General features: G+C 48.0%; 1 protein-coding gene across 2 annotated transcripts; it reads left to right on the top strand.

Moving 5' to 3' along the window:
- On the top strand, nt 1-12,048 carry HEBP2 (heme binding protein 2). 2 transcript variants are annotated; one of them, XM_037045657.1, is made up of 5 exons: nt 1-7; nt 5,359-5,445; nt 6,075-6,210; nt 7,305-7,485; nt 11,109-12,048. In XM_037045657.1, the coding sequence occupies exons 2-5, from the start codon at nt 5,407-5,409 to the stop codon at nt 11,305-11,307; spliced, it is 555 nt and encodes a 184-aa protein (XP_036901552.1). In that variant the 5' UTR covers nt 1-7; nt 5,359-5,406; the 3' UTR covers nt 11,308-12,048. The 2 variants fall into 2 exon arrangements, with proteins under 2 accessions (XP_036901552.1, XP_036901551.1); XM_037045656.1 differs by lacking the exon at nt 1-7 and having other exon boundaries at nt 4,933-5,445.
- Nucleotides 12,049-16,464: the final 4,416 nt, after the last annotated feature.

Raw genomic sequence — 16,464 nt, 5'->3', positions numbered from 1 at the left:
CCAGGTGGTCCACAGTGCTCCTAAAAACAGTTACATCTATGTGTCTGATGGGTTCTGACAGGCACTCACCCAACATTTATCAGGCAGTTACGTGCCAGGCACTGAGCAAACGTAGCTTAGTGCAGAGGGCGCTTCATAGGTTGTTCTGTGTCTCAATAATGAATGAGTATTATAGTTCTCACTAAAGCAAAAACAAAAACAAAAAAAACACTAAAGGAGAAGCTAGGCCAAGAAAAGATTATACTTCCTGTTAGAATTCCAAGTAGTTACCTATGATATAGCCACCATATTTGAGATAATGGTAACAATAAGACCAAATAGTCAATCATATGGTGGGCGCAAGAAGGACCCCAGAATACACAATCATTTGATAGAAAAATGTGTGAAGACCAGGACCAAATTTTATCTACTATCTCCTACTACAGCACTGTACATAGAAGATACTCTTCCAGTTACTACTCCTGAAAACCTAATCCCCCCAAAGTTAGTGGCATTAAAAATAATAAACATTTTGTTATGCTCACAGATTCTGTGGCTTCTGTGAGGTTAGCTTGTGTCTGCTTCAGGAGCTCTGGGACCTCTGCCCAGAAGGACTGAGGATGTCCGAAAGTGACTCACTGGCAGGGCGCTGGAGCCATCTGAACCCTCCGTCACTCACGTGGGCGATGGTTTATGCGGCTGTGAGCCAGGACCTCAGCTAGGAACCCGCACAGGGCTCTCCATGAAGCTGCCTGGGCTAACCCTCAGCGTGGTTGTTGGGTTTTTAAGAGTCAGCACTTCAGGGTTGGCCCGGCAGCTTACTTAGTTGGAGCATTGTCTCATGCACCAAAACGGTTGCATGTTCCATTCCTGGTCAGGGGGCAGAACTAGGTCGTGGTTGGATCCTTGAGCAATGTTTCTCTCTCTCTCTCTCTCTCTCTCTCTCTCTCTCTCTCTCTCTCTCTCAAATCAATAGACACAGCCTTGATTAAAGGCTACAAATATCCGTGTTAAACTTGAGTATCTCCCTCAGGTGAGTGCAAAAACCCAGCGTGGCTGCTGCTCTTTCCCACCTTCGAGGCCAATCCTCACTATTCATAGATTCTGTGTTTGCAAATTCACCAGCTTACTCATATGTATTTATCATTCCAAAAGCAACCCTCCCAGCACCTTCTCAATCACTGGTGGACAAGTGCATGCAAAGAGCATTGAAAAATTTGAGCCACTGGGTGCACATATTCCCAGCTGAGGTTGAACAAGGCAAAGTTCTGCCTTCTGTTGGATTGGTCAAAAAAATCCATATGTTTTTTTTTCTGTGAAATAAGACAGTTTTCATTTTCATTAATCACTTTATAGATTTGGATATTTTTAGCATGTTGGCTATCTCTCCACATGGTATAACATTAATTGTTCTCAACTAATGTCTTGATTTGATTACTGTCAATTTCAGCTGCTCTACCCAAATGTGGAACTTCGTCCACCAAGAAGTCTCTAGCACAAAACTTCACGAACCACTTTGGACACATTTGATCAGTCATACCACCTTCTCCACATACTGCACAGATCTTTCTTTGTGTTTCAGTTGCAATTTTATCTTTCTTGAAGTAATAAAGCATAATATGCCAAAATGTTGCATATTTCTTCCGATCTTCAATATTAAAGTGGCTACATAAAAATTCACAAATTCTGATGTTTGTTTAAATGCACACTGATATGACAGCTGTCACAATACAATCTAAGAAAATTGTTATGAAGTTAGAGACAACTAAGCACTACTAGAGCTATTTTACAAAAAAAAAAAATGAACTTTTTGGCTAACCCAATAAGCTTCTGCGTTCACAGAGCAAAAAAAGGTGTCCTCTTAGAGGTCTTCTTAGTGCCATGTTTTTGCAGTGTGCTTTTTGTTGGTGGTTTTGCCATTTAAGATGGCCCAGGCACAGGGCCGAAGTGCTGTCTAGTGTGGCTAAGCACAGGAAGACTGTGATGTGCCTTTTGGTGAAGTGATGTGTGTTAGATACGCTTTATTAAGGCATGAGTTATGGTGCTGTTGGTTGTGAGTTCACTGTTAATGATGCAACGATGTATATGAAATAAGGAATCTTTGTACAATAACGCACATAACACAAGCTTATGTATCGACTGGTAGATCAAAATGCTGAGGCCCACAGGCATCTAACTCTGAAATTCTTCCAGAAGCAAGGGTTCAGTGCTCACTAATTGGATGTTTGTGGTGACCTAATGGGACAAAGCTGCTGCAAATAACGAGCATGGGCCCAGTTGCTGCTGCAGGACTCTCAGGGCTTTCCGCCCGGCCCGTTTTTAAAGTGCCACGCCACCCCATCACCTGCACTGCAGAGCTTCAATACAATATCTCTTCGTAGTGTCACGTCAACGTGAATTAAATAGAAGCTAATAGAAAGAACAATTTTACCACAGTCAACAAGAAAACTAGCTAGATCGTCTTAACATATGGGGATAAATCTTGAGCCTTCTAAATTTCATTACATTTGTTCTAATGCAAATTCCATTATTTTGAAATAAATCCCTTTCTTCCTTCTTTTTGTTCTTTCATATGACTGATTATCACCTTATGATGTAGACAATTCAGCTTAGTTACCTGTGATTATGTTCATCCATTCTACATTCCACACCTTATAAAATGAATGCCATCAAATTTAGCTTCAGTTTTTCTATCAGTAAAATGCCCCCAAAGGCATTGATAACTGTAAACTGTACTCTACAAATGGAAAAAAATAGATTTTTTCAACTAAAATGTGCATTATTTCCTTTTCCTTTTAAAAAATGCTCTGTGAAGTAAAATTATATTTTTAATTTGGCAGCCAACTAAGTAACAAATCACATCTGTTATTTAAGTTAAAATAACAGGCGATTTAAAAAAATAAAAATTCATTATTTATTCTTCACTAAATAATTCAAAGTTAGCGCTGCATAATAATTGATCCGATGGAAACACTAGAAAGTGTCATGGGTCTGCAGGCCACCGCACTCCGGTTTGGGCAGGGAAGGGGCAGGAAAAGAGAGGCCACCCAATGGAATATTATTCAACAACAAAAAGGAAGGACTCCCATACTGACCCACACTACAATACAGATGACTCTTGCGTTACACTCAGTGAAAAAACAGCCACAAAAGATCACATGTGATATGATTTCATTCATGTGAAATGTCCAGAATAGGCAAATCCACAGAAACTGAGAGTAGATTAGTGATTCCCAGGGTTACAGATTGCGAGTGTGTAATACCTAGGGACGGTACTGAAACCACTGAACTGTACTCTTTAAAACAGTTCAGTTTAGGTGACTTTTGTGTTACTCAAATTGTAGGTAAAAAAAAAAGCACTAGGCACAATGTTCACGTGCTGCTCGTGGAGACGTAAAATGGTACGGCCACTTAACAGTCTGGCAGCTCCTCAAGACGTTACAGGCTGAGTCACCATCTGACCCAGCAGTTCCACTCCTGGGTATTTACCCAAGAGAAACGAAAACACATGTCCATGCAGAAACTGGACATGAATGTTTACAGCAGCATTATTCAGGGTAGCCAGAACGCTGGAACAACTCAAACGTCCATCCACGGATGGATAGATGAAATATCCAATAGAATATCGTTTAGCCACAAAAAGGAATAAAATACTAATATGCGCTGCAACAGGAATGAAGCCTGAAATACTTTGCTTAGTGAAAGAAGCTAGTAATAGAGGACCACATGCTGTGTGCTACAGTCTATATGTTTGTGCTGCCCCCAAAACTCACATGTGGAAAACCTAACGCCCACTATGATGGTCTGAAGCGGTGGGGCCTTTGGGGGTGGGTGCGTAGGTCATGAGCGAAGACTCCCTCATGAATGGAATGTGTGCCCTTATGAGAGACTGGACAAAGCTCCCTTAGCTTCCCACCGAGTGAGGCTGCCACCGGCAGCCTGCCACCAGGAGGAGGACTCTCACCGGCTTTGCCAGCACCCTGCTCTCCAACGTCCGCCTTCAGAACTGCGAGGAACACGCTGTGGTTGTGCTACCAGTGGCTACTAGTTTATGGTATTTTGCGACAGCAGCCTTGATTGATGGAGACACTGTGTAATTTCATTTACAGAAAGTGTCCAGAGACAGAGGGCAGATAGTTGCCTAGGGCTGGGGGTGCGGAGTTGGGGAGTGAGGGCTAAAGGTGTGGAGGTGGGTGGTGATGACAATGTTCTAAGAAGTGATCGTGGTGACTGATGCACAGACGCGAATATACTAACCCCCACTGAGCGGTTAGTGGGTGAACTATATGATAGGTGGGTGAACTATATGATAGGTGAATTATACCTCAATAAACGTTTAGAAAAAATACAGAATAAATCTGGCCAGGAAATTTTAAAAGCACCAGGGTCTAGCCCATGTCCTCACTCTTCTCCCTCCACTCAACCCTCTCCTTCCCTCCTGCTGCTCCCTTCCCCCAGCCTGTTAGACCTGGTGGGAGGACTCAGAGGTTTGGGGGGCATCAGGGGAGGGGAGGTCAAGACAGAGGACAGTTTAAGATGCTCTGCAAGCATGACTGTGGTCCATCCACCTTCTCCCAGGGGGCGGGGAGCGGGTACTTGGCCGCCTTCTAGGTGGAAAGCTACTCACACCTGGCTGGACTCAATCCAGTCCTCGCTTGGAGCCCTGGGCCCACAGGGCCGCCAGCAAGGACAGCTAAGGTCAGGGTCACCAGTGCATACCCATCCTCTCACCGGGAGAAGAGGCCCCCTCCTGCCTTTCACTGGGTGCACCCTCAAGGTGCAAGCCCAGGCTCACCCCTTCCCAGGAGTAAACCCGTCAGCAGAGGGGGCTCCAAATGCAGCTGGGGCCGCAGGACAGGTTTCCGAACCGGTTACACCAGAAACTCCGCCAGCCAGCTGCTCCACCCTGCTACCCGGCCCGCCCCGAGCTCCCGCAGCAGACACCTCTGCGTCAAAAACAAGGGCACAGGGTGGAGGTGGGAGGGGCCACCAAAGAAATCCGAACCCAAGCGGGCCCTGAAATACAGTCCCGCACCCTTACCCCTGCAGACGGACCCGGCTGGGGGCGCGGCCGGGGCTGCAGTTGCCGGGGGTTGGAATCAGGGTCCCTCTGGGTCACAGCCCCTACTTCCGCGTAGGGCCGGGCAGTGTCCCCCGTACTCCCGCACTGCGGGGGGAGAGGGACGAAGGGCCGCTGGCCGGCACTGGGCAAAAGCGGGGCGGGGACTCTGGGACCTCAGCGCTCCGCAGGGCGCACACGCCGGCAGGGAGGCCACGAGTGGCCCGGGTGCGACCTTCCCGAGGCCGATCGCCAGGGTCTTCCCTGGATCGCCGGCGCTGCCCATGGCCGAGGTGCTAGAGTCCGAGCCCGAGCCCGAGCCGGAGCCCGAGCCAGAGCCCGAGGCTGCGGCGGCCCCAGCGGTGGAGATGCCGGACTGGAAGGCCCCCGAGGACGCAGGCGCCCAGGTAGGAGCCTCCCGCATGTGCGAAGGGTGTGGGCCGCGGTGCGGGGAGGCCTTCTTCGGGAGGCTTTATAGTGAGGCCCGGGGGTCCCGCAGATTTCAGTGGAAAGTACAGTTTTAAAATCGCCTGAGCTCCATTCTACAAAAACGGGAAAGTTCTGTGTTAGCCATGACCCCGGGTGCCGGCCGCATCTCAGTTTGTTTTCCTTGCCGAGGGTGGGCAGCGGGGTAGGGTGGTGGCACCGATCTAGTCCCGGACTGCGCGTTGGAACCCTCTTGGTGGAGGGTACGTAACAAAAGCTTTTTCTCAACAAGAACTTAGGGGATTCCTCACCCCACCCCACCTCCACTCCCCATCAACGCCCCCCTGGTGCCGCCCTGATGCCCCCTTCGCAGCCGCCCTGCAGCCCCACACCCGGGGCCGGGGCTGAGGAGGTCCCAGAGCCGCGGGGTGGCGGGTGGGGCGGCTCCGGACCCCGCCCGGCACTGAGGAGCCAGAACCTGGGGCCCAAGCGGGGCGCAGCCCCTGGACAGGACGTCGCGTGCGGACCCGAAATCAAGGCACCCGAACGGGTACATGTAGCGTCCGGCCTCGTTCGCAGCGCTTCCCCCACGTTTTCTGTTCCACTTCAGCCCGGGAGCTATGAGACCCGACATTACGGACCGTCCAAGTGGGTCAGCACCTGCGTGGAGTCCATGGACTGGGACTCCGCCATCCAGACCGGGTTCGCCAGGCTGAACAGCTACATTGAAGGCAAAAACGAGAAAGGTGAAGGCAATTTACTCTGTAATTGTAGAGATCATGGTTGAGCCCCCTGACTTATTCTTGAGTTTTAGTTTATTAAAGAAATATCCTCCAGAATAGAAAAATGGCCGGGTCAACAAAGCCTCGGTGTTTGAAGATGAGGATTCTGCTCAGGATCCTTCGCAGGGTCCAGAGGACAGGGGTGTGGGGCGGGGTTTTTCAGCGTCTGCTCCCAGACTGACTTCCTGCCGGATGAGGGGCCTCTGTAACTAGTGTTCAGGCCTCTCTATGGCGGTGCTTCCGAATTATTCGGAGACTAGTGGGCCGAGAGACACCAGGAGGCAGGTAGGCACAGAGAACACGGAATCCGGAGTCTCAAGTCCTAAGTTCTGGTTCTGGCTCTGTCGCATTTATATTCTAGAAGGTTGTTTTGCTAGCGGGATTCAGTTTCTGAGTTGTGAAAATAAAGGATGGACTGGATTATGTGATTTCTGATCTTCCCTGCTATCCCTAAAACTGTAGAATTTAGTAACCAAAAAAATTAAGTGTTTAATATGGGTAGTGGAGTCATTTTGGCCTTATTTTTAAAGATGAAAATCATCTAAAAGGTAAATACAGGTTGGGGCAAAAGTAGGTTTACAGTTGTTCATATGGAAAATAATACAATGATTAATAAATGAACCCGGGCTGGTGTAGCTCAGTGGATTGAGTGCCAACCTGTGAACCAAAGGGTCTCTGATTCAATTCCCAGTCAGGGCACATACCTGGGTTGCAGGCCAGGTCCCCAGTGTGGGGTGTGCAAGAGGCAACCACACATTGATGTTTCTCTCTCTCTCTTCTTCCTCCTTTCCCCTCTATCTAAAAACAAATAAATATAATCTTAAAAAGAGTAAATAAATAAAATCTTAAAAAAGAAATTATCATACAAGAGTAGACTCTGTTTTACATGCTCACAAGTGTAAATCTACGTTTGCTCCTCCCTGTGTTTATGCCAATAGCATAAAGTAAATCATGAAACACAGATCCCGAAATAATAGGCGGAGTTCAAAGCAGTGATCAACACCCTACATTTGCTTTCGCGGTCTCCTTTGTCCTTAAAAAATATTTCCGTGGCACAGAGATGAAAATAAAGATGACGGCCCCAGTGGTGAGCTACGTGGAGCCGGGGTCAGGCCCCTTCAGCGCATCTACCGTTACCATTTCCCTGTGCGTCCCCTCCGAGCAGCAACCTGATCCGCCCAGGCCTTCCGAGTCGGATGTCTTTATTGAAGACAGAGCCGAAATGACCGTGTTTGTACGGTAAGTGGTGGATAATTGATAGCCCTGCTGACTGCTCGTTTCACTGGCCTGCACTCGGTATTTCGCTCCTATGCAATTTCAGTAGGCTTTTCGCTGCGCCATGCAAAGAGATCTTATGCCCATTTGCGACATTTTCCTGATGGCTTGGTTTTGTATGTGACCAAGGTCTGTTGCGACACAATCGATTCATTTAATGCAGCCTGTTGCATGTCTTCCACACAGCAGACACAATGCAAATTACTGCCCCCCAAAGCATAAGACGGCCCTTACCACCATCTAGTGAGCCCCAACAAAAACACCTTAACTTCCAACTTCTAGGTGCCGATAACCCCAAACTTATCCCAAGGAATGGCTGCTGCTTCCGGAGATTATTGCTGGTTTCTTTTAACCTTTTCCGACTTCTAATACCTGTTTCCCTGATGCCTTAAATTAAATTCTCTGTCGAAATGGAAAGCACACACAGTACATGATAGTAACAGTCTCACACCGGACTCCCTTTATTACTCCCTTTCTCTCCCTCCCATCGCCACCCACCTGTGACAGGGATCTGTCTCTGCTGCCTCACCTCCTACGCACTCCTAAACCACCGCGGCCTGGCACAGCAACACCGTCTCTGTGGAGTCGCTCCTGTCGCCGTCCACGGTGCACTGGGTTTGTTACAGAACAGTCCCCTCCCAGGGGCCCCTGCGGCCTGTGCGTGTGGACCAATCTGCTCCCTGACACCTGCCCATCCTGTGACCCTCTCGTCATTTCTCTCCTCCTCCCCGGCAATCCCTGCTGATGCCTCCATCTGCCCTCATGCCCTGGCAGACTTGCTCCGGGTGATCTGTTCACAGTGCTTCAAATACCTGTTTCTAATGACCCTCAGGTTTTGTGTCTCCTACCTGATAGCCCTACTCATTGGGCATTTCCCTGTGGGGTAGGGGTGAGATCAAACACAACAGCTCTGAAAATACCCCTTCCCCCCACTCCCAGTTTACGTGGGTAGTGATGTTATACGGCACCTGTCTCAGTGAAGGGCTTCATCAGCCTATCGGCCTCCCCAGCATGGACCTCTCAGGCCGTGTCAGCACATTGTTCCCTGACAGCTGGTCCCCGGATCTAGCCCATGCCCTCAAATGATCGTAATTCTGTTCCCTTCCCCTCCAGCCTCAGTCTTTCTTCCTCTTATGGGGACCACACCGAAGTCATCTTTGTCTACCCAGTGATGAGCACGATACCCATGTCTACTGATCTCAGATCCTGACTGTTCCCCTTCAGTAGCCTCCCAACTCCCCTCTGCCCACCAGTCTCTTCCTCCCTTCCTTTACGCTGGAACTGTGCTTTCTGTACAACGGCAACAAAACCCCAACCTGTTGGCTTCTTCTTGCTTCTGGGTGAAGTTCACGTGGCTCGTGTACAACACCTGCTATGATGTGGCCCGACCCTGTCTGCCCCACCAGCTGTGTTCCTCTGACTGTCCCTGCTTCACGGAGTTTGCTGAGCAGGACGCGTTCTTCCACATCTCTTTGCCTCTGACATCAGGCGAGCTGCTAGACTTCCCCTGCCGAAATCTCTGCATCTGGAACATGTGCGTGATCACAGTGCCTGCCTATTTCAGAGGGTTGCCGTGATTGAATGAGTTAATGCACATAAAATACTTAGAACATGAACACGATATCTCGCCCAGTTCTAGCTTCCTCTTTCTTCTCTTTCTAGAGAGCCCGCTTTCATTCTCTAGGACTTAGAATGACACCTCGTCTGTGACAACGTCCTCAGTTTCTCTAGTCAGCTCACCACTCTGTCCTTCTGTTATTCTAAGTTACAATGACCTATTGATAGCCAGTAACTTCCTCAGGAACACAGCAGCACATTACTCTGTCCCTACCCTTCAGCTCCAAGCACCGCAGGTGTGTGTGGGGAGGCTCAGCGTGTTCGTGACTGAAGAAAGCACGGATGGATCACTGTAGAACAGCACGTGCTCACGGAACAGAAGGGGACCTCTAATTAGGGGCTTCAAGATGTGATTTCAAGGAAGAAGTAGGATCTGTAAACACATTCTCTTTTGGTAGAACACACTGAGATTTGGCTATTATTAAGGAAATAAATAATAAATTCAGGAGACAAAATATTTCCTAACAGATAGTTCACAACTGATATCAGTCCACTTGCTGAAAATCACAGAACTACCCCTACACTTACTCAACAAGGATCTGAACGAGACTATGTGCCAAGAATGATTCTAGATGCTCAACAGACTGTCGAGTGCAGTAGACCTGGTCTGGTCTGGACCCTTGAGAACTTACACCTTTATCTGAAGGGTGGGACTGATCCTTTCTTGATAATAAAACTTATGCTAAAGAAGGCATACTAGGAATATTTTTGGTTCTCGGTGTTTCCTATTCTTAACTTTCAAAGTCAAATCCAGCACATTTACATGTCTGCAACTTAGCTAAGTCTGTGTCCTGTTATGATTTAATGTCAGGATATTTTAATTTCTATACTTTAAAATTTATGCTTAAATTGTTATTCTTTTCCCCACTTTTAATTTAAATCTTTTTAAAAATAGATTTATTTGTTTTTAGAGAGAGGGGAAGGGAGGGAGAAAATATCCATTGGCTGCCCACGACCCAGGCATGTGCCCTGACTAGGGATTGAAGGAGTGACCTTTGAATTTGCAGGATGACGCCCAACCCACCAAGCACACCAGTCATGGTTGATAGGAAACTGTTGACTGTCTTTCTTTCCCCATCTCCAGAGCTCCCATGTATGTCACCAAGATCTGACCCAGTTACTTTTCTGCTCAACATTTTTTGGAGATACTTAGAGAAGAGTCCCCAAAGGTCTTAGGATGATGCCGTACAATGTTGGTCCTCTGACTCTGACTCCCTACCCGTGCTCACTTTGTGCCTCACTGTGAAAATGCTTTGCGTTTTTGGACTTCTGTTCTTTTTCTTAGCCCTCCCCTTTCTCTGCCCAGCAAAACCACCCTCCATCCACACCCAACTCAGGCCACACCCCTGGTTTTGATTTAATCATACTCTGAACATCCTAAGCACTGTCATCCTGTCTCTGTTAAATCTCTTCTCAGGTTATAGAGAGAGCTGCCAAGATGTTTGACTCTTGCTTTAGACTATAAATGCATAGGGTCAAAACTGTATTATTTTCATCCACAAATCAGTGCCTATCCTTTGCCCAAGGAAAGGAAGAAAGGGGAAATGTTCGATAGAAAATTGGAACTCTGGGAGGGAGGCTTTGAAATAGGTTTCGGTGTGGTCCCCTGACCAGCAACATCAGCGTTATTGGGAGCTTGTCAGAAATGCAGACTTTCGGGCTCCATCCCAGACTTCCTGAACCTGCATACCAGCAGGACTCGTGGGCACATTAAAGTCTGAGAAGCACAGAGTAGAGGACAAGATGGTGTAAATTCCAAATCTACCTGCCAACAGCTGGGCCCTCGGTGTGCAGAGGTCACACGGAGACTGGGTACCAGAGGAAGGCAGTGCTCGGCTCAGGGCTGAGCGGGTGGAGCTCTGAAACTGAGCTTTCTCCAGCTTCACTGTGTCAGCTCCAGCTTTTCTTTTCAGACTGACATTGGCATTGGTACTAAAATCATTCATGGTTATTTACGTTCTCCTTTGTAGGTCTTTCAATGGATTTTCCAGTGCCCAAAAGAATCAAGAACAACTTTTGACGTTAGCAAGCATTTTGAGGGAAGAAGGAAAAGCTTTCGATGAAAAGGTGTACTACACTGCAGGCTACAACAGCCCTTTCAATTTGCTCGATAGAAATAATGAAGTGTGGTTGATTCAGAAAAATGAGCCACCCCAAGAAAATGAATGAGAAAATGAAGCAAAGTAGCATCGCCAGGGGCTGTTTACTACAAACAGCAGCACACCTATAAGTAACCTGTAGGTCTAGGATCTTCTCCCTGAGAGTGCTAATATGAATGGAGCTTATTTCCAATGTGCCTTTTTAATGCTTGAAGCTGTATTGAGACACACAGATAAGAGGGGACAATCCTTTGTAAACATGTACCTTGGTCATAACCTTGGCGGTCTTTGGTTCTGTGAGGCTCCAGGGGAATGTCAAGTTATGACCCTTTCTTCCCTGTGTCACAATCATGTTGCCTTTTTCTACTTGGGTTTGTGTCAGTTGGGCATTATCCCCTCTGAATGTTCTCAATAAAACATTGGAGGTGTCCCCGTGTGCAACTGCTAGGCCGTCGGGCCTGGAGGGGCGGGGCCAGGGCTGCACACGAAAACCAAATGCCTTTAGCAGCCATGGTTACAGCCTGTCGAGTCCTCTTCCCCATCTGTCCACTACCCGTGTCCCACAAAAATAGCTCTCACGGTACCCAAAAGTGTCAGTAATATTTTTTGACAAAGAATAAATTTATGTAAGTAGGAAATTCCCATCCTATTTTGATATTCAGTAAAGGTGTGTTTTCCCTGAAAATGTATAAAATATAAAAATGCATACATTTTTATATTTTGTATAAATCAGTGAATTTTTAAGTAATTTCATGTAGTATTTCTGGAGATCGTATAAAAATGACTGACTAATAAAAGAGTGGGTGGCACAGAATCAAGGGGGTTGACATTTTCATCTCTGTTGGAACATGCTCGACCAGAGAAGACGGTCACTTTCTGACACTAGAAGCCTGCCGCGGGGACGGCATTGGCTTTGCTGTGGGCCCCTGGAGGGTGGTGGCTGTAGGAGTCGGGGAGAAAAGCAGGTTGGGGCTCAGTCACGTTCCAATGCTTAGAGCTGCCCGCGAAGACACTTCTTCCAGTTCCCAGCATTCTGTGGTTGAAGCAGGACCACACGATCTCTTAGGTGATCTCTTAGGAGCATCCAGTGAATGAGAGGATGGGGCCAGGGGGTGCTCACGATCCCTTCCACCCCAACATCATTGAATAGCTCTTGAAATTAACCTCCCTAACCTGGACCCAATGGACTGACATTCCTATGGTTAATGGTTTCCGAAGCTAACAATTACAGATAGCCGTCTGGGTGTGCCATCGAAGGGCTTCACCTGAATTGCCACATTCAGCCCTCGGAACAACTCCCTGAGCCATGCTGAGTTATCTCCGTTTTACTGAGGAGGACACTGGCCACAGACACGCTATGTCACCGGCCCCAGGTGAAGTGAAGGAGAGAGGCTAGTTTGAGCCCTGGCAGTCAGACTCCTTGGCCGCGCAACCCCCTGACAAATGGCTATCCAGAGTGGGCCAGGGCTGTCTGGGGCTGTTCTCGCATAGCACGGGCACATAATCAACATGATTAATTATAACCCCAGAAGTACCTTTAGACTGGAATTTTTGATAGAAAACAAGCTACATTTCTGGTTCTGAAATTATTATGGACATAAATCTTAAAATCCCAGGTAATCATTTTCCAAAATTATCTGCTTGCATGGACTGTTTACTGATTCTTCACCTTTCCATGTTTGCCAAAGACACGGCCTTTCTTTTTTAGCTCATTCGCCACCCCGGCTGGAGTACACCCCCAGCTCTCCCGATAACGGTCCACAGTGCCAGCCTCTCCTGGCAGGAGGTAAATATTTCCAACCTATATCAACTAGGATCTCTTACGCAATAAAGCCCACTTAAGTAAGAGAAGCATATTTCTGATTACCAAGATTTAGCTGGAATCTGAAACGTGTGCAATAAAAAAAATCAATTGTGTGCTATGCAAGTGCAGAGTGTCCCTTTCCCCTCCTCTTCCATAATTCGTGAACTAAACCATTTTTTCAGCTCTGAATTGATCAGTCCAGAGAGTATTTCTCATGATAGAGAATCAGTTGTTTTAATTATGAGGCCGGCACCAATTATAAAATATCCCTTATGTCAGCATTTCTCTTGAGATTTTCCTTCTCTTCTCCATAGGTAATTCGTGCCTAGACTTCTTCTTAGGCCACACCCTCTGCCTTCCCTGTTGGTCTAATTCTTGCCCGCCCATCAGCCCCTTGCCTGTTCTCTCAAGCTCTTCCTCACCACAGGCTTCCATCAACTCCATTGGACCACATCTATAAGACCCCAGTCGCCCCTAGACCCATCTATAGGACAGTAATGCTCCCTCTCTGTGGCGACTTTCTGGTTTCTCTGGAAAGAGTTGTCTAAGGGCTTCCTTGTAGCCCTACATGTGAGGAGACACCCAAGGACCATGACAGAGGATTCAGGTGTCCCCCGCCTCTGTGCTTCCCCACAGGGCCACCCACATTTGTCCATCTGTGTGCCAGCTTTTCATAAGATTATATGTGTCTGTCTGAAAACAATTCGTTTCAACTCAGTGCATTCATATATTTCCTTCTAGTCATCACTTCCCCCAAATCTCATTTCCCCTCGTAACTTTTCATTAGAAATGTCATTTAATTTTAAATTCATTTGTAAATACGGCATTAGGGAGTGCTCTCTATGTTCCAGGAGCTGGAATGTGGTGGTGAGCAGAAGTGTCTGTCCCTCCTCGGTGACTTTGACATCATCAAGTCCAATGTCTTCCACTCTTCTGTTTAGTCCACCTTCCACTGAGGATACAGCAGTGAGTGGGACAGACAGGGCCCTGTCTCCATGGCGTTTCCTTCCTAGAGAGAGTTCAATGTCGATTCAAGTGAGAGGGGGCCGTGGGACGGGGTGCGGCTGGGCAGAGCATGGTGGATGTCACATGCAAGGGTCAGGCAAGGCCACGGAGGATTTTGAGAGGTGAATGCTGAGAGGGAGCCAGCCAGACAAGAGCCTGGGGGACAGGGCCAGCATCTCGGGCCGAGGTGACCATGTCACAGGAAAAGGCCATGGTCAGCACCTAGAACAAAAGCCTGCACGTACTGCTTGCTGAGCAAGAAAGAACTGTGCTGGCAGAACACTCTCTTCCTGGACAAAGAAAACTGCTGACCTTGCGCAGGGTTTAGGAAGCACCAAGTTCAAGGATTAGTGGACTTTTGGAAGCATGTAGGGATAGATTTTGAGCTATAGTTGTGGAGGTGCAGTCACCAGAGCATGGCTTCTGTGCATTAGTGTGATTTAGGAACCTAATTATTGATTGTTTCTGGTATTTATTTGTTTTGTGGCCAGAGAATGGTCATTTCTTTTCCAGGATTTGAAGTTGTGAGAGACATACGGAGGTGTGCCATTTACATCCACTCTCAAAAAAGGACCCGCTGACCCGCTGCAAGGGGTGTGGCTAGCTGGTGTCTCCCGGTGTTACTTTTTTCAGGGTCCACCGCAGGCTTCAGGATAAGAGCACACTGTTCTCAGGGGGTGCCTAGGCTATGACGGAGCGAGGCAATGAGAGCTGACAGGGATGCCTTTCCTTCTCCTGACATCTTCCAGCCAAAGACTGAGCAAGGCAGTGGCACAAGGACCCAGCTACTTCAGCCCAACTCGGAACCCTTCTAACAAAGGGTCTTCTCTGGAACAGAGGCAATATCAGATCCATATTGCCGATCTAGTGGGAAAAGCCCAATCCTGCTTTCCCCTCCCTTTCAGAGGAACACCTTTGCCACACGTCCTTCATGCTCCTGAGCCCACCCCAGCATCAGACCAGAACAACTGGGATCATAGTGGCCTGAGATCACAGGCAGTGAGACCTCATTCTGAGCCTGGGGCACACTCGCTGCCTGACCAGGTAGGAGGCCCCCATCCCTGGTGGGTAGATGGGGCCTAGACAGCTCCCAGCACAAGGAGGCCATCTAGTTATTGAAACTTTAGATGAATGGCATACTGGTGGAGGGCAGCGCACTGCCAGCTGTGATGCTAAAACAGGAACCAGATACTGAAGAGAAAAAAAGAGAGTTTAAGCACACTGTTCAAGTTCATGGCTTGGAGCCAGTTTCCAGGCAGCAAAGTGCGGACAGGGAGGGCAGTGAGGGAGCCAAACAGGGAGTGGTGGTCTTACTGAGTGGAAGAGACGGAGATCAGTGTTCAGGAGGTCAAGGTGGGTAACATTTGCTGGATGGAGTAAAGGAGAGGAGGAAGGAGCATCACAGAGCGCGTTCTGTAGATCTTCAGCGGGTCCCCTGGCGTCCTTGGCTGAGCACTGATCCCTGAGCATGTGAGGAGAAACCACCCAAGCCAAGAAACGAACAACTGGGAAGCAGTAGAACAAGTGACTCGCAGATTACGTTTGGGACCGGGAGTAGTTTTTGTCCCCACTGGCGAGGGTAGACATAACTCAGAGCGTGTGGGGTATCAGGCAGACTCCTCTAAAGGGTGCTGCTTCTAACGCAGTGAGGCTGGACTATCTCTAACCAAAGGCTTCTCTGGACCATCGCAGATAAAGGTTAAAAGTAAGCCTTGACCAAACGAATTCCAAGAAATCTGGCTGTGCACCGGAGTGGAGCCTGATACCATTTAGAGGAATACAACAAAATCTAGCAGCAAACAACCTAACATTCGCAATTCCCAACGCCCAATAAAAAGTTACTAGAAAAATGTGTAAAAAACCAAAACTATGACCCATAAAGAGGAGGAAACACTGATCACTAGACACAGATCCAGATGTGACAGGATCTGTGAATCAGGATCTGATTATGGTGAAATTAGCAACTTGGACCATGACATCCAGCAGCCCCTGTGGTACAGGAGGTGTCAGTGGTGGAAAAGAATGCAGCGCGCAGTTTCGGACAAGAATAATGGGAGAACCACATGCAGGTCCCTGGGAGCTTGATGTGAGGCTCTGTTAACTGCAGGAGAGAATTAGATGCTTTTTGAAAAACAGCTTCAGGTATGCTATCAGGCCCCAGTAGAAATGGAGCCAGGAGACACCAAGTGATGATGTATCTAGAACTGTCCATCCTGGCCAGGGCCATCAAGTCATAAAGGCGGTGGGACCAGCAGCAATCCATCCTGAGATGGAAACGACACCTCCAGTAGCAATCACAAGCAGGACCAGCGCACATAAGCAAACCGCGTGGGCAGGCAGCCCATGCCCCATGGCCTGGTGGCTGTATCCACACCCCATACCCGCCCCCTGAGACTGTGTGGAGGACCTGTATGATCA

This window comes from Sturnira hondurensis, unplaced genomic scaffold (assembly GCF_014824575.4).
Source record: "Sturnira hondurensis isolate 20B ecotype Veracruz unplaced genomic scaffold, ASM1482457v3 Scaffold0004474, whole genome shotgun sequence".
Classification (NCBI taxonomy): Eukaryota; Metazoa; Chordata; class Mammalia; order Chiroptera; family Phyllostomidae; genus Sturnira; species Sturnira hondurensis.
Note: the sequence above shows the minus strand (reverse complement) of the source record. Positions and strands in the feature narration are given on the sequence as shown.